Source organism: Bison bison, unplaced genomic scaffold (genome assembly GCF_000754665.1).
Source record: "Bison bison bison isolate TAMUID 2011002044 unplaced genomic scaffold, Bison_UMD1.0 scf7180017864240, whole genome shotgun sequence".
Classification (NCBI taxonomy): domain Eukaryota; kingdom Metazoa; phylum Chordata; class Mammalia; order Artiodactyla; family Bovidae; genus Bison; species Bison bison.
In genome coordinates this window covers 2,581,021-2,605,130 of record NW_011494812.1, presented here as the reverse complement: position 1 = coordinate 2,605,130, position 24,110 = coordinate 2,581,021, and the positions used below count along the sequence as shown (strand labels likewise).

The 24,110-nt window shown below is 41.5% G+C and overlaps 1 protein-coding gene across 1 annotated transcript in view; it reads left to right on the top strand.

The window, feature by feature from the left end:
- COPA (coatomer protein complex, subunit alpha) overlaps positions 1-23,498 on the top strand; it is a 44,689-nt gene extending 21,191 nt beyond the window's left edge. Inside the window, exons 11-33 of the mRNA XM_010846887.1 lie at positions 4,392-4,542; positions 5,482-5,548; positions 6,516-6,591; positions 8,494-8,576; positions 9,662-9,801; positions 10,509-10,594; positions 10,709-10,847; positions 13,834-13,996; positions 14,098-14,244; positions 14,983-15,172; positions 15,295-15,390; positions 16,547-16,635; positions 17,025-17,148; positions 18,033-18,122; positions 18,289-18,398; positions 19,208-19,285; positions 19,452-19,520; positions 20,037-20,173; positions 20,406-20,592; positions 20,682-20,792; positions 21,330-21,491; positions 22,392-22,586; positions 22,843-23,498. Coding sequence (XP_010845189.1) covers positions 4,392-4,542; positions 5,482-5,548; positions 6,516-6,591; positions 8,494-8,576; positions 9,662-9,801; positions 10,509-10,594; positions 10,709-10,847; positions 13,834-13,996; positions 14,098-14,244; positions 14,983-15,172; positions 15,295-15,390; positions 16,547-16,635; positions 17,025-17,148; positions 18,033-18,122; positions 18,289-18,398; positions 19,208-19,285; positions 19,452-19,520; positions 20,037-20,173; positions 20,406-20,592; positions 20,682-20,792; positions 21,330-21,491; positions 22,392-22,586; positions 22,843-22,902 — 2,750 coding nt within the window. The 3' untranslated portion in view covers positions 22,903-23,498. The remainder of the gene's footprint in view (positions 1-4,391; positions 4,543-5,481; positions 5,549-6,515; positions 6,592-8,493; positions 8,577-9,661; positions 9,802-10,508; positions 10,595-10,708; positions 10,848-13,833; positions 13,997-14,097; positions 14,245-14,982; positions 15,173-15,294; positions 15,391-16,546; positions 16,636-17,024; positions 17,149-18,032; positions 18,123-18,288; positions 18,399-19,207; positions 19,286-19,451; positions 19,521-20,036; positions 20,174-20,405; positions 20,593-20,681; positions 20,793-21,329; positions 21,492-22,391; positions 22,587-22,842) is intronic.
- Positions 23,499-24,110: the final 612 nt, after the last annotated feature.

The following is a 24,110-nucleotide window of genomic DNA, read 5'->3' as shown; positions in this document are numbered from 1 at the left end:
GGAGTTTGTGGATTACTGATTCAATTTTGTTAGTAGTATTTGGTCTATTCAGGTTTTCTGTTTCTACATGACTCAGTCTTGGAAGATTGTATGTTTCTAGGGATTTATCCTTTGTTTTCTAGGTTGTCTAATTTGTTGGCATATCATTGTGGTATTCTCTTATAATCCTTTGTATTACTGTGGTATCAGTTGTAATTTTTCCTCTTTCTAATTTTATTTGGGCTTTCTTTTTTTGTGATGAGTCTGGCTAAGAGTTTGTAGATTTTATCTTTCAGAGAGCCAATTCTTAATTTTTTTCCTTCCTTTTTTTTTGGTTTCTATTTATTTCTGCTCTAATCTTTATCGTTTCTTCTTCATACTCACTGACCTTTGCTCATTCTTCATTTTCTGGGTTTTTTAATATATTTAGATTGCTTGAGCTTTTTCTTGTTTCTTGGAAATAGACCTCTTTCACTGTGAACTTCCTCTTAGAGCTGCTTTTGCTGTGTCCTATAGATTTTGTTTCCATTTTCATCTTTTTCCAGGTATTTATTTCTTCTTTGTTATTTTTGTTGACCTACCTGTTGTTTGTAGCTTATAGTTTAGTCTCTATGTGTTTGTGTTTTATCTAGATTTCTTCTTCTAGTTGATTTCTAGATTCATACTTTTATGGTTGAATAAGTCACTTGAAATTATTTCAGTCTTAAATGTATTGAGCCTTGTTTTGTGGCCTAGCTTGTGATCTGTCCTGGAGAATGTTCAGTGTGCACTTGAAAAAAATCTTCAGTTCAGTCGCTCAGTCATGTCCAACTCTTTGCAACCCCATGGACTGCAGCATGCCAGGCTTCCCTGTCCATCACCAACTCCCAGATGGAAAAGAATGTATTCTGTTGCTTTTGGATGGAATGTTCTCTATTAATTCTGTCTGGGAATGTGTCATTTAAGATCAGTGTTTCCCTATTGATTTTCTGTCTGTATGTGACCTGTTCATTGATGTTGGTAGAATATAATGTCCTTTACTATTATTGTGTTGTCAGTTTCTCCCTTTATGTCAGTTTCTCCCTTTATTTCTATTAATGTTTGCTTTATATATTTAGGTTTTCCTGTGTTGTGTGGTTAAATGTTTGCGAATATTATATCCTCTTGTTGGATTGACCCCTTTATCATTATGTAATGCCCTTGAAATGTCCCAATTTTCTTTTCTCTTACATTTGCATGAAATATCTTTTTCCATTCCTTCACTTTCAGTCTGTGTGTCTTTAAATCTAAAGTGAGTCTCTTGTAGGCAGCATATAGATAGATCTCATTTTTTTTTTAATCCATTCAGCCACCCTAAGTCTTTTGGTTGACACGTTTAGTCCATTTACATTTAAAATAATTATTGATAACCATTTGCTTATTGGAGGAGGGCATAGCAGTCCACTCCAGTTGCCTGGAGAATGTCATGGACAGAGGAGGAGACTGGAGAGCTATAGGCCATAGTATCGCAAAGAGTTAGACACGACTGAAGTGACTTAGCAGAGCACAGCATGGCATGTGCTTATTGACATTATGTTAATTTTTTTCTGGTTGTTTTTGTAGTTCTTCTCTGTTTCTGTCTTGTTCTCTTGGTTTCTTCCCTTGCAGTTTGATGGATTCCTTTAGTGTTAGTACGTGTGGATTTTCTCTTTATTTTTTGTCTGTCCATTGTTTGTTGTTACCATAAGGTTCATATATATTGAACTGTATATATATGTCTATTTTAAGCTGATAGTCACTTAAGTTCAAAGAGATTCTAGAAGAGCTCCATTTTTAACACACACCTCATTTGTTTTTGATGTCATATTTTTATTTTGTGTATCCCTTTTTTTTTTAAATTTTTATTTATTTATTGCTGTGTTGGGACTCAGTTGCAGCACACAGGATCTTTCGTTGCAGTGTGCAGGCTTCTCTCTACTTGTGATATTCAGGTTCAGTAGTTGTGGCCTGGGGGCTTAGATCTCACACCCTGCATGTGGCATCTTAGCTCTCTGACCAGGGATTGAACCCACATCCCCTGCAGTAGAAGGCAGATTCTTAACCACTGGACCACACAGGGAAGGCCCTCCCTTAACTATTTATTATAGTTGATTGTACTACACCTGACCATTTAACAGTGTGGAAACTGGGGGCACTGACCGTCTGTGCAATCTAAAACCTGTGTATAAGTTTAAAGTCGAATCTCTGGATGTGTTGTTCCATATTTGAAGATTCAACCAACCATGGATTATGTAGTATTATCATACATACTTGGTGAAAGAGAACTGCATATAAGTGAGCCAGTGCAGTTAAAACCTGTATTGTTTAAGGGTCAGCTGTTCTCCCTGTCTTTAACCTTCATATTAGCTTTTTAAGTGGTTGATCCACTGCTTTTACTATGTGTTTGCTTTTACTAGTGAGATTTTTCCTTTCATGTATTTTCTTGTTTCTAGTTGTGGCCTTTTCTGCTTAAAGGAGGCCTTGACATTTCTTATAAGGCTGCTTTAGTTGTGATGAATTCTGTTAAGGTTTCGCTCGTCTGAGAAACTCTCCAATTCTGAATGATAGCTTTGCTGGATAAGTAGTATGTCTTTTCCTTTAAATGTATCGTGCCATTTCTTTTTGGCCTGTAAAATCAGCTGATAGTCTTACAGGATTTTTCTTGTATGTGATTGTTTTTCTCTTGCAGCCTTTGAGATTCTCTTTTTAACTCTTGCCATTTTAATTAAAATACGTCATGGTGAAGATCTCTTTGGGTTCATCTTATTTGGGAATCTCTGCTTCCTGGCCCTTGATATATATTTCTGCAGGTTAGGAAAATTTTCAGTCATTATTATTCAAATAAATTTTCTGTTCCTTTCTCTCCTTTGGGAATCCTATAATGCAAAAGTTAGTATGTTTGATGTTGTCCCAGAAGTCCCTTAAGTCTCCTCACTTAAAAAAATTTTTTTTGCTGTTCCGATTGATTTCCACTCTTCTGTCTTACAGATCGCATATCTGTTCTTCTATTTCATCTAATTTGTTGATTCTCTCTAGCATAATTTTTCAGTTATTGTATTCTTCACTTGTGATTGGTTTTCTTATATTTTCTTTGTTGAAGTTATCACTGAGTTCTTCCATTCTTCTCTCAAGTTTGGTGGGCATTATTATGATTGCTTCTTTGAACTCTTTATCAGGTGAATTACTTACCTCTTTCATTAGGGTTTTTTCTGGGGTTGTTTTGTATGGAACATCTTGTCTCTTCATTTTGAATGACTTTTGGCATTTGTTTCTGTGGATTTAAGCAAAACAGCTACCTCTCCTGGTCTTCACAGAGTGGCCTTGTGTGAGAGCATCTCCTGTGTAGACTGCACCTGGTGCTTTGGCAGGCTGGCTGGAGCTGGAGTGCACATGGGCAGGCGTAGGCCCTGGCGAGTGTGGGCCGGTGGCATCTTGGTGGGGTGGCTGGGGCTGGAAATGGGCCTGGGGCAGTCCCTGGGGAGCGCTGTGCCTGAGGCCCTGGAATTTTTGTTTGTAGTGAAGGGAAATAGACCCATAAAACAATGAATATGTGAAACATTGTATGGTGAAAACTGCTTTAAAGGAGAGTTAAGCAAAAGTAGGTGGGATAGAGAGGGAAGAGTGTGGGACTGCCGCTTTGAAAAAGTGAAGAGGAATCACATATGCATTGACAATAGGAACAGCAAATACAAAGACCATGATGTGAGAGATGTTTAACATGTTGAGGAACATCACAGTGGCCAATAATAGGTGAAGTAATAGAAGGTAAGACCAAAGCAGAATGGACTTTGCCTTGTAGGCCATTCGAATTTAAGATTTTATCCTGAATGAATGGAAAGCCATTGGAAGGTATTGGGTAGGGGAGTGACATGATCTGGTTTATGTGTGGAGTGCACACTTGGAGGACAAAGACTGAAAGTTTTTCTGAAGGATGGATAATGCTGGTTGAGAAAAGTGAAACATTTTTAAAAAACAGAATCAGGAAGTCTTTTTAAACTAATATTCATTTATTCAGCACATACCTTTTATGTTTATTATATGATAGTGACTGGGGAATGACGGAAATTATTGTAATTTATGCTTTCAGGGAGCTCAGTGTATAGTGGGGGTGATATACCTAAACAATTACAGTGCAAGATAAGTGCTATGATGGAGGTTTGTACGGGCTGTTAGAACACGAAGGAGGACTTGTCTAATGTGCTAGTATGATAGAGTGAGTATTGGGGAAGGATTTACAGGTGTTCACTTGAATAAAGATTCCAAGAATTGTGGGCATTCAGACAAATAAAGATTGCATTTAAATGTCTTAACTTTGTTTGTAGCATACATACACAGTCATTATCTTCATGTATCTGCTGTTTCCAGTTTTCTTTCTTATCTGCAACTAATTCTTCCTCCCTTTCCCTGTGGCCCAGGCCATGATGGTGGCATGATTGTATTTAAACTGGAACGAGAACGGCCAGCCTATGCGGTTCATGGCAATATGCTCCATTATGTCAAGGACCGATTCTTACGTCAGTTGGATTTCAACAGCTCCAAAGATGTAGCTGTGATGCAGTTGCGGAGGTAAATTAGACTAATTTCTTCCCTCCAAATTGTCTCATCTGTTACCATGATACAGTACCTGCAAACTGGACTCTTGTTCTTTTAACAACATTTTGGATCTCATCTCCTGTCACAGATAGAATCCCCAGGAGCATGTTGGGCAAGGTCATGAGATGAATGGGAGTGCCCCTGTTAAGAATGTTAGAGATCCTGAGGAAAGGAAATCGTACAGCCAGTTTGGCAGGTGTCTTGAAAACTGGAGAAAGTTTCCTGGTTGAGAGTAGCCCAACTTGGTGACAGACCTGTTTGCCTTTATTTGGCATTTCTTTTCTATAACTCTTTCTTTGCTTTTCAGCAAAATGCACACAACTCTAAACCAGAATATATGTCTCTGGAAACTCTTAACTCTGAAGATACAATAACCTCTGGGGTGCCTGGGAAAAGGAGCTATCCTCTTGGAAAGCCAGCTGTATTAGCATGCTGAAACATTCATGGTAGCAAGCTTTGGCATAAGGGTTTGACAGTCACCCTCCAGCATTACTACAATAAAAAGATGGGTTTATGTTAATATTCCAAGGGACAGGAGAAACTAGCCCGAAGCAAATCACATCATGTTACTCTGCGGTGTCCACTGCAATTATGTGTAGGAATTTGTACCCAGGAAGAACCAGTCTCACTCACTACAGTGAGTGCTCACCATACCTTCTGTTGAATAAGTAGACTTGTACTAGGTGAGCTTTTTAAAAACACTTCACTCAAAGCTGAAATAGGGGAGTCCCTAAGTCTTAAAGGAAGGAAGAAATAGATGCATTATTCATTAATTTTTTATTCTTGATTATAAAAGTGATAAGTATATGTGTAAAGATTAAATAAGAAGGAAGTACAGGAGTAATTCCTTTTTTCCTGTTTTCATTATATCTCTTTCCTAAATTTCTCTTTTCTTGGTATACATATCTCTAGTGGTTCCAAGTTTCCAGTGTTCAGTATGTCGTACAATCCAGCAGAAAACGCAGTCCTACTGTGTACAGTAAGTAAACCTCCTGGCATTTCCTCATTTCCCATAGGTCTGTTTCATACCCGTAGAGGATCTCTGATGGCTTCTTAGAAACTATTTAATGGTCATTTTGAGAGAGCTGAAATAGTAAACAAAGGCTCAAACCAGGTAGACTTCTGTTCTCATGTTCAGGGTTTGTGTACTTATATCTGTCATAAGGCTGACAACTTCTAAACTTAATGGAGCATCAAGTCAAATCACCCAAATCACTAAAAGTAATTTGAAAGTATGTTTGGGACTGTATCCTATGCAAAGGAGATGCTTATCTTGATCTCTCTATTTGGGTGAAAATAGTAGAGCTGATTTTGAGAGGCATTCCTTTCGTTATTGTTATCTTGGGGCCTCATTTCTTGCCATACAATTTTTTAAAAAAGGAAACAACATCCTAATTTTATTGCCCTGGTTGCCAAATCAGAAGAATGAAAACTTATTTTTCCCAATAGGACTTCTAGTTTCTGATCCCAGTCCTTTTTCAATATCTTAACTGTCCCATATTTTCCTCCTGGCAATTTTCTTTTTTTTTTTCTAATTTTACTTTATTTTTAAACTTTACATCCTTCAAACAGACTTTTAGTTGATGAGTTTACTCAGGTGGGGCATTGGAATATTTGTTTCTTAATCTGTTAATTTGTGGAATAGAGAGCAGTCCTTGCTTTCATTCAGAAATTATGTCTTTGGAAGATAAAAGGAAAAGTTGCGAAGAATTGGACATGACTTAGCGACTCCAACAACAGCAACAAAACTTATGTGAATGCTGAGTTCTCTGGCAAAGAGCCCTATAATTTTTAGCTGTAGAAGCATCCAAATGTCCTCTGAGTGAAGGGTGTGAAGAGTATAGTTTCAGATTGCTATCTGTGTAATGATACTGTTTTCTATATCAGAGTAAACTGGTATCTTGGGGACTCCTACTAACAATTTAATTTCTCCCATTCCTCTACAGAGAGCCAGCAATTTAGAAAATAGTACCTATGACTTGTATACCATCCCCAAGGATGCTGACTCCCAGAATCCTGATGGTAGGCATTCTCTTTGTGTTCCCAGCTCTGCTCCTAGCTCTCCTCACCCGAATCATCTCTTCTCTTCAAGTTTTTCATTCCATCCCCAGGCCATGGCCACATCACTCATGTCGTTGGCAGGTGCTGCTGCCAATTGCATCAGAGGCGACCATGGTGTGAAATATTCATGTTCCTCCTCCATTTTATTACTCCAGCTAGATATATATATTTTATAATTTGGTTATTAGACACTCTCCATTTTCTCTTTCAGCACAGCATGTTATCCTAGTTTATTGTCAGCTGATATGACTTTCACCCTGGTAGTTTCATTTATTTAAAAATGTGGTTCCAATCTTGCAATGTCTCATCCTGGGACTAGGGATTTATGCTCTCCCATCCATATCCAGATCCGATTTGCTTCCTTTTGCATGTCAAAACGATGAGGCTGTTAACAGCCCCACACCCCACCAGGGATCCCAGGATCCAGCTGAGACCCTGCCTACCTCTTCCATCACCACCATCCCTTGTTAATGTCCTTACCATTAGCACTTGCTGACAAAACATTCTCAGAATAGATTGGAGTCTCCTTTAGTGTACTTCCTCCAGCTGATTTGTAGGTCAGAGGCTTGTACCTCAGGTCCCTGCTCTTAACAGCATACTTCCATGATATTTTAGACCCCATCAACAGAGTCTGAGAGATACTTTGCTAGTTCTGCCCTATTGTGGGTGCTCCTGTGTCATTATTGCTGCTAACATGATCACTGTTCTGTAAGTGTGGTCATGGTGAGAAGAGAAAACCTATATGTCTTTGGTATCCATAATGAAAAGTCTCCCTTATAAATTAATCAGTTGAGCCATTTCTGACCAATTTTTTTTATCTAGTCCCTGTTTATCCATCCCCTTGCTTCCTTTCCCCATCTGTTTACAGTTAATAGAGTCTAAAATATTTTTGCTTTCTCTTATAACCACTTTTATTTTCTCCTTTCCATTTTATGAGGGAGATGATAATTATTAAAGGAATAAAGATAGAGTCCAATGATAGGGAACATAGAGGAAGAGAAAGAGCAAAAGCTGGAATAATGTGGTTCTCCAGCCCCTGGAAAATGGGACTGTTGGTTGTGATAATAACTAATTTTGTTAAAATTGCCTGAGACCTCTGGTTGTCAAGGGGTGGCCTGGCAAGGCTGGCCAGTGTGTATTGTCCAGTGTCCTGCTGATACTGATAGATAAGAGTATTTAGTGCATCCTTCTGTGTATCCCCTTTGAAGTTTCCCAGAGGGTGGAGTGCCTATTTAGAATTCTAATTAGTCAATGAAATACTTGGAAACTGAGAAGCATTTTGTAACTTTCTTCCTGGTATTAAGAATGATTGATTGACATTAATGGAGCAACAACTTGGTGCAAAATTCTGCCCAGCATAGAACTGCCTGGATTTAGTTAGGAACTCTGTGCCCCACCCTGCTCTACTAGGAGGTCTGTATTTGCATGTTAAAAGCAGCAGAGCAGCTGGGTCCTGGAGAGAGAGCTGTGTCTCTCCTCTAGCTTGTTGAGACAGGAGGTCCAAGATACTCACAGGCTGCTTGCTTTGTGCCACAGCTTGGCCAGAGAGGCCCTGCTCGTTAACTTGATGGAGTGTGCTGTCTCCCAAGATGGGTGGTCCTTCTCTGCCAGTATATGGTGTTGGCTCAAATCACTTGGCCTAGAGAAAAGAGGCTTGGCAGGGGTAGAGGTTGGAGTTTGGAGGGGACTGGTGGGGAAAAGTCCCTGACAATAGCCTCAGGTTATGGCTGAATTAGTTAGGAAGCAGCTGAACTGGCAAAGCCAGCATGGCAGCCAGCAAGACTGGCAGCTTCATGGCACCTGACTGTGTCACCTGCCAGTAGCTTACCACATGCTCCTGCCCTTTGGTTTTGTTCTTCTTAGCTCCTGAAGGGAAACGATCCTCAGGCCTGACAGCTGTTTGGGTTGCTCGAAATCGGTTTGCTGTCCTAGATCGGATGCATTCGGTGAGTTAAGACTAAAAAGGGAAATTAATTTGGGGAGTGTGGTGGCATTGACCTCTGTATTGCAAAATGAAGAGCATGATTTTTCTCTTATTCTCCCTTGGGCACCTGTTTTCCTGTGTATTGGCTTCTTTCTCCTAAAAAAAGTGAAAGTGTTAGTCCCTTGGTTGTGTCCCCACGGACACAACAAAGCGTTAGTCCCCTTTGCGACCCCACGCACTGCAGCCTGCCAGGCATCTCTGTCCATGGGATTCTCCAAGCAAGAAGAAGTAGGAGTAGGTAACCTTTCCCTTCTCCAGGGGATCTTCCTGACCCAGGGATTGAACCCAGGTCTTCTGTACTGCAGGCAGATTCTTTACCGTCTGAGCCACCAGGGAAACCCTCTTTCTCCTTACTTCTACCCCACACCCCTTGGGGAAAAAAAAGGCCTTAAAATTGATTTGATTGGGTGGAGGATCACTGTGGCTCTGGGCTTAAGAACCAAGCTAAACTCACTCTTGATAACACAGGGGCCAAAGAAACATCAAATTTGAAATAGGTGAGCTGGTAAGTCCCACTGGTTAGGACTTAGCGCTTTTACTGCCGGGGCCAGAGTTCAGTCCCTGGTCAGAGAACTAAGATCCCACAAGCCGTGCAGCTTGGGCCTGTCCCCCTGCCCCGTCCCCTGCCCCCACCCCCCGCCCCCAAATAGGTGAGCTGGATAAGGAGTAGATCCTCTGCCTTATCCTACTACATCCATTGGTATTTAAAATATAATGGATTCTAAAAGAGTTAAGCAAAGCTCTCTCAAGAAAATATTTAACAAAAATTTAAGCCCCAGAAGTGTTCTGTTCTCTCTCTGGTTGATTAAGGAATTCAGATTTTAGTTAGACTTAGGATATTTCAATTGAAGAAAAAAGAAGGGCTATTAAGACCCTATCAAGAGGATCTTAGCTAGAGTGGTCTCCATATAGTGGTGATTGACCTGGACAGCCAGAAAAAGAAAACAAATGGTTTATCAAAGCTGAGGAATAATTGCTAAGGGACATTGTCACCTGTCGTCATCTTACATGTATTCCTCTTAACCCCACCTTTTATACTCATTTCAGCTTCTGATCAAGAATCTAAAGAATGAGATCACCAAAAAGGTACAGGTGCCTAACTGCGATGAGATTTTTTATGCTGGCACAGGCAACCTCCTGCTTCGAGATGCAGAATCCATCACGCTCTTTGATGTACAGCAGAAGCGGTAACATGTCAGATATCCCTAAGCAGACAGGTTTATAGTGGGGGAGGGTGGAAATCTTTAGTGGGAGCTTTTTTCCCCAAGTGAGTTTGACTTGTGGCTTGGCCAATTTTTGTGCTATAATTCCAAGGCTCTTTCTCATCAGTTTTTTCCCTCTGTGATCACCCTCCATCCTGTACACACACACACAACAAGCGTTACAAGGGGCTTGTTAATTTGTTTTCAGAGCATTTATCTGAACAAAGATTGCTCTTGGGACTTAGAATAGGATCACAGGAATGAATGGCATAGTTCCTGTACTTAACAGAGCTTATGGTGCAGTGGTGAAAATAGACATACACAAGTTCCTAATAACACATGGGAATGAGGGTCAGGGAGTTGAGGAAGGTGGAAGTGTACAGTGTGAGCCAAAATATTTGTCACCGAACTGTAATACAAAAATGCTTATTTGGTGTTAAGAAATTAGGGGGAGAATGGATACATATGTATATATGGCTGAGTCCCTTTGCCATTCACTTGAAACTGCCACAACATTGTCAATCAGGTATACCATAGTACAAAATGTTTTTGGTGTTAAAAAATTAATTAAGTGCTAAAAAAAAAAAGAGAGAAATTAGGGTTTACATTAATTTGAAGATGAAGAGGCGGTAAGTCATAACCTGGAACAAGGGGATCAGACCCACTCATGTTTGCCCTTCTCTCTATCCCAGGACTCTGGCATCTGTGAAGATTTCCAAGGTGAAATATGTTATCTGGTCAGCAGACATGTCCCATGTAGCACTACTGGCCAAACATGGTAAGTCTTGATTATATCCACCCTGATTTGAGACCAGCCCCTCCCTCCCCGTCCCTGCCAGCCTACTTCACTCACCCTGTCCAGCAGAGCACTCATGTCCTATGCCTCTTACAGCCATTGTGATCTGTAACCGCAAACTGGAGGCTCTATGTAACATTCATGAGAACATTCGTGTCAAGAGTGGGGCCTGGGATGAGAGTGGGGTATTTATCTATACCACAAGCAACCACATCAAATATGCTGTCACCACTGGGTAAGTTAATTATCTGAAATACAGAATGGGAGAAAGTGGCTTCTGAAAATCACTATCCTGTCTCAAGAGACATACTGAAGTCCTCCTTGAACTGTCTTTATGGAAAAGCGTTGTTTGGCATATATGTGCTGGAGGCATCAGAACATTCTTTTTTCAGCTGTTTTAAAATTGTGTGAAATATGACACAAATATAGAAAATTATATAGGTTATAAATATATGAAATAGCAAACAGTTATATAATGAACATCTGTGTAACTGCCACCCAAGTTAAGAAATAGAACATTTCCCTTTGCCATGTGGTCCCTATTGATCACAACTCTCTCTCTTCACCACACAAAGAAAACGTTATTCTGACTTTTATGATAATTTCTTCCTTGCTTTTCTTTGCAATTTTACCACCATTATTTTATCAATAAAATAATGATTTAATTTTGCCTGCTTTTGAACTTCATATTAATTAAGTCATGCTGAATATATTTTATATTTTGCTTGTTTTGCTCAATATATTGTTTGTAAGATTCATCCATGTTATAGCTCTAATTTATTTGTTTTCATTGTTGTATAATACTCTCTTATATGAATATAGCAGTTTATCAGTTCTATACTAGACCAATAGTTGGGCGATTTCTAGGTTTTGGCTATTAGGAACAATGTTCTTTTAAACATTCTTATATGTACTCTGGTTCATATGCACATATATTGCCCTAGGGCGTTTCCCGCGAGCAGAATTGCTGGGTCGTAGAACACGCTTATCTTCACATTTGCTTACTAATGTGAAAGAGTGGTTTTAGCAATTTGCATGCCCCCCCAGCATTGTATAAAAGTTTCCTTGCTTGTCACCCTGGCGGGCACTTGCCTTTGTCAGACTCATTTTTGACTGGCAGATATGTGATGTATTTTGTAATTTTACGTTGCTATTATCTGATTCCCAAGGAGATTAGACAACTTTTTTTATTTAGCCATCCATCAGTATTTCCTTTCTTATGAATTTTGTTCAAGGCTTTTATCTTTCATTTAAATAAGTTATCCTTGTTCTTTTATTATAGGAGTTCTTTATTTATCTGAACATCAGTCCTTTGTGACGGCAGTGTATTGCAAGTACTAATATCACCTCCCATTCTGCTGCATATTTTTTTATTCTTTTGAAATCCTTTAATGAACAGAAGTTCTTAATGTAGTTGAGTTTATGCACTTTATCATTTATGGATATCAAGTTTTGTGTCCTAGTTAAGAAATCTTTATTGACTCCAAGATCATAAGAACATTCTTTTACCTTTCCTATGACAACTTTATAGTTTTGCCTTTTGCATCTAGGTCTATAATCTACCTGAAGTTGATTTTTGTATATGGTATAAGGTGTAGTGGGCTCAGCTTTACTGTTTCATAAGGACACTCAGGGAGAAGGCAATGGCACCCCACTCCAGTACTCTTGCCTGGAAAATCCCATGGACGGAGGAGCCTGGTAGGCTGCCGTCCTTGGGGTCACAAAGAGTCGGACCTGACTGAGTGACTTCACTTTCACTTTTCCCTTTCATGCGTTGGAGAAGGAAATGGCAACCCACTCCAGTGTCCTTGCCTGGAGAATCCCAGGGACGGGGGAGCCTGGTGGGCTGCTGTCTATGGGGTCGCAAAGGGTCGGACATGACTGAATCGACTTAGCAGCAGCAGCAGCAGCAGCGTGTATTGAAAAATACCAACTTTTCCCCATAGTTCTGCAGAGCCATCTTTGTGATATATGAATCACGTTTACAGAAATGCAAAGATCTGTTTTCTTGTGGTCTTTTGTCTATCTGCTATCGAATTCTGCACTGTCTTGAGTGTAATAGTTTTGTAAGTCATTACATCTGGTAAAAGATAGTGAAAGTGTTAGTCTCTCAATTGTGTCTGACTGTTTGTGACTCTGGGGACTATAGCCCCCAGGCTCCTCTGTCCATGGAATTCTCCAGGCAAGAATGTTGGAGTGGGTTGCCATAGTAGGTCCACAAATCTTTTCCACTTTATTTTTAGTTTATTAGGCTATTTTCAAATAATTTGAACTTCTCTATTGTATTTTTGTTTTCTATTTCTTAATTTCTACTATTGGCTTTATTCTTTTCCTTCCAAGTATATTCTTTGTTTTAACTTTTAAAAGAACAATAAAGTCTTTGAGATGCATACGTATTAATTTTTAGTCTTTCTCCTAATATTAAACATATAGAGCTCATTAATTTTTGAGTATTCTTCTAATATGTGTGTACTTAACACTATAAATTATCCTTCAAGTATTGTGTTAGCTATAGTCATAAGTTTTCATTTGTAAACTTTTAATTTTTGTTTAGTTTAAAACATTACATGCTTTGCATCATTTCTTTGTATGTCAGAAGTCGTCACACGTACCTGTCTTCTACTTTCACTTATAGCTTATAAGGAAGGATTTAGCTGTTGATAGTAGTCTAGTGGTGCTTCCCTGGTGGCTCAGCAGTAAAAGAATCTGCCTGCAGTGCAGGAGACCCGGGTTCAGTCCCTGGGTCTGGAAGATCCCCTGAAGGAGGGCATGCCAACCCAATCCAGTACTCTTCCCTAGAGAATCCCATGGACAGAGGAACCTGACAGGCTACAGTCCCTAGCATCAGAGAGTTGGGCACAACTGAAGTGACTAAGCAGTAGCAGCAGCAGGCTAGTGATTATATATCAGAACTTAAGATTTTTAACTTTCAGGTCTGGTTCTGATAGCTGTGTCTCTTAGACTGTAGAGTATTAGCTTATAAAGAGAAATCATACCATCTGCCCCACCTTTTCCCACTTCACACAAGAGAATAAAATAAGTCTGGCATTTAGTTCTGCTGTTTTTTGACTCACTTCACATCTATACCATTGTTCAAATGGCACTTGAGAAAGGGGTAATGAGAAGATAAAAGATTAGGTCCTAGACTTGTCTTACTTCCTTATAGGCTGGATTTACCCATGCATTTGCTGAAAATTGTGCTCTTCAACTCTTATTCTCAGGGACTACGGGATCATCCGAACTCTGGATTTACCTATCTACGTCACGAGGGTGAAGGGCAACAATGTATATTGCCTGGACAGGGAGTGTCGTCCTCGGGTGCTCACCATTGATCCCACTGAGTTCAAGTTCAAACTGGCCCTGATCAACAGAAAATATGACGAGGTATGAAATGAGGAAGCATATGAGGAGTATTGAGAGGGGCAGTGCTCCTTTTTTCCTATAAATGATCTCTATTTCCTGCCTACCCCACCCCAAATGTCTAGGTGCTACACATGGTGAGAAATGCGAAACTTGTAGGCCAGTCTATCATTGCTTATCTTCAGAAGAAGGGATATCCTGAAGTGGCACTGCATTTCGTCAAGGATGAAAAAACTCGCTTTAGTCTGGCACTGGAGTGTGGAAACATTGAGGTGAGAGAAGTAGGGTTATAAGCCCCATATTGTTGCAGAGGAGGCGAGGGGGTTACGGTGGCCTTGGGAAGACATTATTCTGGGCTTGCTTCTTCAGCCAATGTAATGAATTTTAGGATTTTTTAAGTTGTGGAGCCGTCTTCCTGTTGCTTATTTGCCCATTTTTGCTTCTGCCACAGCATTTCTACTGTTGTTGTCATTCTGAGTTAGTCTGAATTCAATAACTTTTACAACAGAAGCATGGTAGGATAGAATTAGAGAAATCTCATTATTTCCTTGACATTGATTTGCCGATTGGCTGCTTGGATGAAGGAACACTTACTAAATGTTGAGGTGTAGAGTCTGTAAACATTATTTTTAAGTGGGTGGAAATAGTTCTGAACTTCCTTCTTCCATTACTTCTTCTGAGGAGCCACATTGTTCGTCAGACCTGGCAGATAGGAAATATGATAGCTAAGCAACAATTGACTGTATGAAATCAGCAAGTGCTAGAAGATGATTTTGTTGTAAATTTCTGAGGAGGAAGATAATGTGATCTGATACTTCGATCCATGGATCCTAAGGGATCCCATTTGTTGATTGAATTTTCAGTAGAATTACTGAAAGCAAAGCTAGGTGGAATGAAGTATAAAGAGTTGCTTGGAAGATTTATTTAGAGATGGACATTTTGTCTGCAGACTCTGGTTTTCAGTCATAATAACCTCCAACTTGTTAACTCTAATCCTGGGGATTCTTTAGATTGCTCTGGAAGCAGCCAAAGCACTAGATGACAAGAACTGCTGGGAAAAGCTGGGAGAGGTGGCCTTACTACAGGGGAACCACCAGATTGTGGAAATGTGTTATCAGCGCACCAAAAACTTTGACAAACTTTCCTTCTTGTACCTTATCACTGGCAACCTAGAGAAACTTCGCAAGATGATGAAGATTGGTAAGACCCCAGAAACTAAGGATGGGAAGAGGGGTCTTTGTGGGGAGGAAGACGGCAAATAGAGGCAAGAGAGAACTTGAGAGAGAAGACCTAACTGAGTGCCTCTTACTGTCTTGGTGCAGCTGAGATACGAAAGGACATGAGTGGCCATTATCAGAATGCCCTTTACCTGGGAGATGTGTCCGAGCGGGTGCGGATCCTGAAGAACTGTGGGCAGAGTAAGTATCCAGAACTCACATGGGGTGGGGGGTGGCCTCAGGAAGTACTTTCTTTATGGCAAGTTATTCATGTATAGTGGTGAGGGGATTTCCTTCATTGCACATTTTTCAGAAGAGACCGCATGCTCCTACCATGCTCAGAAGACTTTCTTCAAAGCCAAATGGAGGGACAGCCAGAAAATATAGTTTCTCTAGACACTGGTAGGAAAATAGCTAATATCACGGGGAAAGTGGGTTTTAAAAGGTCCTGGAGCAGATACTATAGTAAATGTAGTTGGTTGAATGCCATTAGAGTTTTATTATTTACTTCAAGTCTGGGGGTTTTACTCATATATTTATTTTATATTTAAGGGATATTTTTTGAGAACCCACGGTATATACCAAGCATCACACTAGCACTTGAGATACATTAGGGAATAAGAAAGGTGAAAGATGTGGTTTGGACCAAGGTGCTGCCTGTGAACAGCTGAGCAGTGGTCAGATTTGGCATATATTTTAAAGGTTGAACCAACATAATTTGTTGAAGGGGACTGATGTGGGATGTGAAAGAGAAGAGAAAGGAATGAGTTCAAGGTTCTTGTTAACACTGATAGATCTTAAGGATAAGCAACTGTTTTAGTTATTTATCACTGTATAGCTAGTTACCCAAAACAGTAGTTTAAAACAATAAACATTGATTATCTCAGTTTGCAGTGTGACTTAGCTGAGAGCCTCTGGCTCACTAGCTTTCATTAGGCTGCAATCAAGGTGTTGGCCAAGACTGCAGACTTCTCAAGGCTCAAGTGGAGGAGGATCCACTCCCATGTTCACCGTGTGGCTGTGGGCAAGCCTTGGGTCCTCGCTGGCTATCTGCTGGAAGACGTCAGTTTTCTGCTATGTAGGCTTTTCCATAGGGCGGTTCACAGTATGGCAGCTGGTTTCCCTTAGAGCAGGTGGGGGCACCTCAGATTAAGCCGTATCTTTGTATGCTGATTTCACAAATGACATCCCATCATTTCTCCCACGTGCTGTTCATTAGAAGTGAGTCCATAAGTCCAGCCCACACTTAAGGGAAGCGGATTATGCCAGGACTTGAATACCAGGAGGCTGACATCAGGATGCTGATGGGGGTACACTTGGAAATGTAGCTTTACCACAAAATCTGTTTTCTTCACAGAGTCACTGGCCTATCTCACAGCTGCTACCCACGGCTTAGACGAAGAAGCTGAGAGCCTGAAGGAGACATTTGACCCAGAGAAGGAGACAGTGAGTCTTTATGTAAAGTGTCTCTGATTACAGGATTAACTCTGATATCTTGGGACTATTTAAACTTACAAGGGGCTTCCCTGGTGGCTCAGAGGTTAAAGCGACTGCCTGCAATGCGGGAGACCTGGGTTCAATCCTTGGGTCAGGAAGATCCCCTGGAGAAGGAAATGGCAAACCCACTCCAGTATTCTTGCCTGGAGAATCCCATGGGCGGAGGAGCCTGGTGGGCTACAGTCCATGGGGTCACAAAGAGTCGGACACGACTGAGCAACTTCACTTTCACTTTCAAACTTATAAATGTCACTCCCACTGAGATCAAAAGAAGCTCCACAACCTCCCCTACAATGTTCCTGAGAGCTGTTTGCTTTTAACCTTCTTTTGCCTTCCAGATCCCAGACATTGACCCTAATGCCAAGTTGCTTCAGCCACCTGCACCTATCATGCCGTTGGATACCAACTGGCCCTTATTGACTGTGTCCAAAGGGTTCTTTGAGGGCTCCATTGCCAGCAAGGGTAAATGTCCACTTCTTCCATAACATTTTTGTTGTGTGCTTGTTTTGTGAGAAACTGTTCTAGAGAGTACCCTTAGCCATAATGTCCTTTCCATCTATTCTTTTTTCTGTGTGACACCTCATGGAGCACTGAAATGCCAATCAGAGTTATTGTACAGCCTTTTAAAAACTGAATAAAATCATGCTGAGATCATGAAAATTCAGAAAATAGGAGGGAAAGAGGTCTCTTAGTTCATGCTTCTAACAACCACTGTTAACTTTCGGTGTATTTTCTTAGGTTTTACCATATATGTAGTCATACTCTCCATTCTGTGTTTTATCATTCATGACATACAATCTTAAGATACAAACCTCAGCTGCCTCAATTCTGTCATGTGACTATACTCACTGCCACTCATCTTTACACTGTTTTCTTGGAAAAGTCTACTAATTTGTTTCTTCCGAGTTTCTTGGCAACTAAGAGCCTACTTAAATAGACCTTGGGCATTTTGTACCCAGCACTGCTCTTTCGTCCATATCCTCCCCTCTAACCTTTGTCCTCACACCCTGTTTACACAGTAGTGGTGCTAACTTAGCAAAGATCTCAGCAAGAAATGCCAAGAATTGGTACCGAAGGCTGGTTAGGAAAAGATTGTTTAAGAGGCAGTTTTTGCTAGCAGGAAGGTCAGTTGTTTTCATCTCTCTTCTATTCCTTCATTCTGTGAAACCTATGCTAACCTGCAAGTTAGCATGACATAGATACCACAAAAACAAATAATAAACAAAAACAGTAAGTAGACAAAGCATTGGCACCTGCTTCTTAGGGATACATCTTGCCTGCAGAGGAGGCCGAATCTCAGAGTTAACCGACTATAACCAGCTCCTTTCTGTCCCTTCCCACTGTAGGGAAGGGAGGCGCGCTGGCTGCTGACATTGACATTGACACTGTTGGTACTGAGGGCTGGGGAGAGGATGCTGAGCTGCAGCTGGATGAAGGTAAGATGCTCATCTCGGGCTGTTCTGGGCAGATGGGCTCCTTGGAGTGGGACTGGGCTGTGGGCAGTTCTGCAGGGTCCTGGACCATGGGATCCCAACATTTTTCTTGCCTTTGGCTAAAATTGTCATGTTGCAAATCTATTTTGTGCCTGGATTTTCCTTACAGATGGGTTTGTAGAGGCTACAGAAGGTTTGGGGGATGATGCTCTTGGCAAGGGACAAGAAGAAGGAGGTGGCTGGGATGTGGAAGAAGATCTGGAGCTTCCTCCTGAGCTGGTAAGTGGAATTCTCACCCTTGTATGGTTCTCTCCATTTACCCCTGTGGAGGTCAGCAGCCTTGTCACCCCCCGACCCCTGTCCTAAGGACCCCAAAAGGGTGGAGATCTAGATCCTCCTAATCTGCTCTTTATCTCCCACTTGAAAGATAGAAGAACATAACTAGGGTTGTACAGTGGCAGCTTATGAAAAGGCAGCAAGCTTTTTTGTTTGAATTGGAACTTTTGGTATATAGCTTTTGTTACAACTACTGAAATTTCTACTATTTTGAGAATCATCTTCCACAACCACCACCCCTCACCAGCAGAGGCTGGGAATAAGATAGTTTTGTTTAGATTTATCAGGACAAATTGATGCTTTTGAAGCATCAATTGAAGAATTGATGCTTTTGAACTGTGGTGGTGGAGAAGACTCTTGAGAGTCCGTTGGACTGCAAGGAGATCCAACCAGTCCATTCTAAAGGAAATCAGTCCTGAGTATTCATTGGAAGGAATGATGCTGAAGCTGAAACTCCAATACTTTGGCCACCTGATGCAAAGAGCTGACTCATTGGAAAAGACCCTGATGCTGGGAAAAGATTGAAGGTGGGAGGAGAAGGGGACGACAGAGGATGAGATCATTGGATGGCATCACCGACTCATTGGGCATGAGTTTGAGTAGACAGGGAGTTGGTGATGGACAGGGAGGCCTGGCGTGCTACAGTCCATGGGATCGCAAAGAGTTGGATGCTACTGTGCGACTGAACTGAACTGATCAGGACAAATTGCTTGAATGCCTTAAAAAATGACTCATTTCTCTTTTTCCCCTAGGATATACCCCCTGGGGCAGCTGGGGGAGCTGAGGATGGGTTCTTTGTGCCCCCAACCAAGGGAACCAGCCCAACTCAGGTAAGCAGAGAAATACAGCTCTGGAGGGGTAAATGTTTGTGAGGTGGCTATACTTGATTACATGTGTAAAGAATATTGACACTCTTCTGTTACAGATATAGAGTAGGATTGTTGGGAAGAGAAAGAGCAAAAGTTCACTTGTCTTGGGTTTTCTGTTCCTTGTTAGATCTGGTGTAATAACTCTCAGCTTCCAGTTGATCACATCCTGGCCGGCTCTTTTGAAACAGCCATGCGAGTGAGTCTTAAAGTTACCTTGGCCTTCACCGAATGTGCCTGGGGTCCCAGGGGGATGGCTGACTCATCTTAACCAGATGGAAATTATTATACCCACAAGGGCAGAGGTGTATATGTATCACCTCTCATCTGCTTTCAGTATGGCTTAGTAATCTCTTAAAGAGGATTCTTCCAGCCATTTTCCACTGGTTTATAGCCTGCTTTCTGGCTCACATCAATGAAGTCAGCACCCCTTCACCCCTTCATGAACAGGTGTATGTTTTGAACACTAAGCCATGTGCTGTGGTAGCAATAACAGTACCAACAGCTGCAGCAACCACTAACATCTAATGTTGACTGTTTGCCAGTCACTATCATGAATGCTTTATGGGTATTATTTAATGAAGTAGGTCCTATAATTAAATATAATTTATTGATGAGGAACCAAGTAGAGAGAACTTAAATACCTTGCCCAGGGTCAACTAGTTTTTAAGTAGCAGAGCTCAGATCCTTATGTTTTCTTCCTCTTGTATTCCAGCTCCTTCACGACCAAGTAGGGGTAACCCAGTTTGGCCCCTACAAGCAACTGTTCCTGCAGACCTATGCCCGAGGCCGCACCACCTATCAGGCTCTGCCCTGCCTGCCCTCCATGTATGGCTATCCTAATCGCAATTGGTAAGGCCCCTTGCTTCTCTCTGTTCCAGCTTGTGGTGGATATTTCAGATGGTAGCCTCAGGGAATATCAGCATTGTCCCAGAGCTGATGTTTCCTAGTAGGAAAAGATCTTTGACTTGCCACTTTTCCCTGGCTTTTTTCACTGTAGGCTGTTGTGATCATGTTTTCAGAAGAAGTTAGGTTCAGGTGGGCTCCTAAATCATCCTGTCTTCTTTCTACTTTTCTCTTTCAGGAAGGATGCAGGGCTGAAGAATGGTGTACCAGCTGTGGGCCTGAAGCTTAATGACCTCATCCAACGGTTGCAGCTGTGCTACCAGCTCACCACAGTTGGCAAGTTTGAGGAGGCTGTGGAAAAATTCCGGTCCATTTTACTCAGCGTGCCGCTTCTTGTTGTAGACAATAAACAAGAGATTGCAGAGGTGAGAGCAGTCTAGCTGCTTGTCACAGTGCTAGGCACCCCCCCAGTCGTGCATCTGTACCGTGACCTTCTTTTGTCCCCTCTCTCCAGGCTCAGCAGCTTATCACCATTTGCCGTGAGTACATTGTGGGTTTGTCCATGGAGACAGAAAGGAAGAAACTGCCCAAAGAAACTCTAGAACAGCAGAAGCGCATCTGTGAGGTAAGACCTCTGAGCAGTACAGAGGCATCCTCCCTTATACCCTCTGAATGAATAAATAGTAAGTCACTTCAGTCGTGTCCGACTCTTTGCGACCCTCTGGACTGTAGCCCGCCAGGCTCCTCTGTCCATGGGATTCTCCAGGCAAGAATACTGGAGTGGGTTGCCATTTCCGTCTCCAGGGGATCTTCCCTACCCAGGGATCGAACCAGGGTCTCTTACCTCTCCTGCCCTGGCAGGTGGGTTCTTTACTGCTAGTGCCACCTGGGAAGCCTCTATGGAGTCTGAATTCTTTAGGTCTCAATATGGGGAGTAAGAGAAATTTGGGCCTGTTTCTGTGACAATAGAATGTATTTCTCCACCTTTCTTCCTCATCCCATAAGTTCTCTATAACTAGGAGGCAGAAGCTTTCTCTGTTTTATAGCCAGTCCGGTTTTTATTTGGCTGTTTTGTTGTGTTTTTAATGCATGTGCAACAACTTATAAATGATCTAGCCTAGCTTTAGCATCAGCCTGACATGTTCCTCCTTCTGTCCACCAGATGGCAGCCTATTTCACCCACTCAAACCTGCAGCCAGTGCACATGATCCTGGTGTTGCGTACAGCCCTCAACCTCTTCTTCAAGCTCAAGAACTTCAGGACTGCTGCCGCCTTTGCTCGGCGCCTGTTGGAACTCGGGCCCAAGCCGGAGGTGGCTCAACAGGTATATGGGAACTCCTTCAGTGAGCATAGGAGAACTGGATCTCCTCTTACATGGAGGGGGTCGAAGACCAAGGTTCTTGTCTCAGAAACAAAGTGTTGTATTACAGCATTCAACAAAAGAGCCAACAAGATGCCATCCTCTGTTTACATACAGAGGATGAGGACCTCTGTATGGCATGAGGACCCCCTTTTACTCCTGGAAACTAAGCAAATACCTTACTCAGACATTGCTCCACTGTGAGAATGTGACCTGTGACATCAAATAGCTCCTCTGTAGCTGAAAGTCAGCCCCGCACTGTCCTTAAGTTCAAGGTTTCTCCTTACCAACACCAGTTACCTCCATATATATACATGTCCCATTACTTGTGCTTTCTGAAAGCTTTTTTATTTGGGCAGTGAAAGCCAGTATTAACCCTTTCCTGGCTAACCCTGACAATTCTCAGACTTCGTGGAGAAGTATGGGTCTAGTTGGCCTTCCCCTGTGGCTCAGCTGGTAAAAGAATCCACCTGCAGTGCGGGAAACCTGGGTTCGATCGCTGGATTGGGAAGATCCCCTGGAGAAGGGAAAGGCTACCTACTCCAGTATTCTGGCCTGGAGAATTCCATGGACTGTATAGTCCATGGGGTCGCAGAGTTGGACATGACTGAGCGACTTTCACTTCACTTCACTATGGGTCTAGTTCCATAGGGCCACTTTGGGATAGAAAAGGAAAAACCCTGATACAATAGGAATGGCAGTTATTATTCCTTCATATGACCTGTGCGGAGGACATATTCTGTATTCACTCAGTACAGTTGCTTCTTGCATCAAAGAAACTGCTAAACCATGGTGTTGAGGTCATTTGAGTTGTGGTGTGCAGTTTTCAGTCCTTTTAAATAAAACATTCCTTCCCTCCCTTAGACCCGCAAAATCCTGTCTGCCTGTGAGAAAAACCCCACAGATGCCTATCAGCTCAATTATGACATGCACAACCCTTTCGACATCTGTGCTGCATCTTATCGGCCCATCTACCGTGGAAAGCCAGTGGAGAAATGTCCGCTCAGTGGGGCCTGCTATTCCCCTGAGTTTAAGGGTCAGATCTGCAAGGTCACTACGGTAAGTACTGTCCTTGAGAAATGAATGTAGAGTATTGAGGGAAGGGGAAAGAAGGCATGTTGGTCCTTTTGTTTCCTGTATTCCCGCCTCACACCTTAAGGTAATGACATTGGAGAAAGGTAGAACTTCTCCCCACCACCCCTTACCAATCAGTAACCATAACAAAGCACTCTCCTGTGCTCACTAGGAGGGCAGGGAGTAGACTCTCTAGGCTTCTCACCCTCAAAAACCCCTAATCTTTTTTCTTCTTCCACAGGTGACAGAGATTGGCAAAGACGTGATCGGTTTGAGGATCAGCCCTCTGCAGTTTCGCTGAGGCCCCTTTCTGTGTGTAGGGTGAAACACCATGTTTCCTGCAGAGTCTTTATATTCTTCTAGCTCTTTCTTCCTTAACTACTCTTCGTGTTGGTGTTTAGTTCTCCCTGCCTTAAAATCTAATGTCCTTTTCTCTTCTTGTATGGCTAATCAAGTGTAAACCTGACTTTTTTGTTGTTGTTGCCTCTGAGAACCTCTCATCTTCTCAAGGTGACGTATAGTTGTGGTCACACTTAGCCTTGCCTTTCCAGCCTAGATCTTTCAAAGAACATTTGTGATGAACATTTAAATAGTAAATTCCTTCAATATTTATCCTTTCCCTTTCCACCCCATGTGTACCTTTTGTTAGAAAGGAATGAGATGTAATAAATAAGATAGCATCTTTAACTCAGTCATACCAAGCTCTTAGCCATCCCCATTTTCCTTGGGCATTTAAACTCCTAGGCAGATATAGCCTCTCTGTGCCCAGAAACTTAAAGTCTGAGAAGAAACTGTTTGTTTTCCCAGAAATGCATATCACTTTTTGTTGATTTATTCTTTCCAAAGATTGTTCTTGTATTTTGTTTCTCACACGAAATAAAATAGATTTTTATGAGAGTTTTGTGGTGTGTCATTTGTTTCCTGGACACTCTCACATTCCTCCTTACTTCATGTAGCTGCCCCATCCAAGCAGATATCTTTCCTTCAATAATTATTTTTAATTACAAAGGTAGTAAATACCCATTGATTTTTTTAAAGTAAACTGCTGTGAGAATGGTAGAAAGCAAGTAGTTCCCTATTCCATTGTTGACTGTAACCTTCCATCTATTGCTAATTAGTAATACACTCTATATAGTACAACATATTTTGCTTGTCATGTAGTAAGATTGATTTGGTAGTGTGATATAATGCATCTTTGATGAAAATATGTACTGTCATTTCAAATTCATGTTTTCAATAAACAGTACATTTAGTTCACAAATCAATAAATTTAGAAAGCTATTCAGTGATGTCTTCCTCCTCTGCTTTCCCTCAGCCACCCAGTTCCTATCACCTTCCCCAAAACAGGTAACTGCTATTGTTAGCTTCCTTAAATCCTGCCAGAGGTTTTTTTTAAAATGTATATACAAGCAGATGTCAATGTGTTCTTCCCTATCCCCCTATTTGTATCTAAATGGAAGCATACTACTTAAGGATTTTAAGTTGCCTTTTTATTGATGGATATACTTA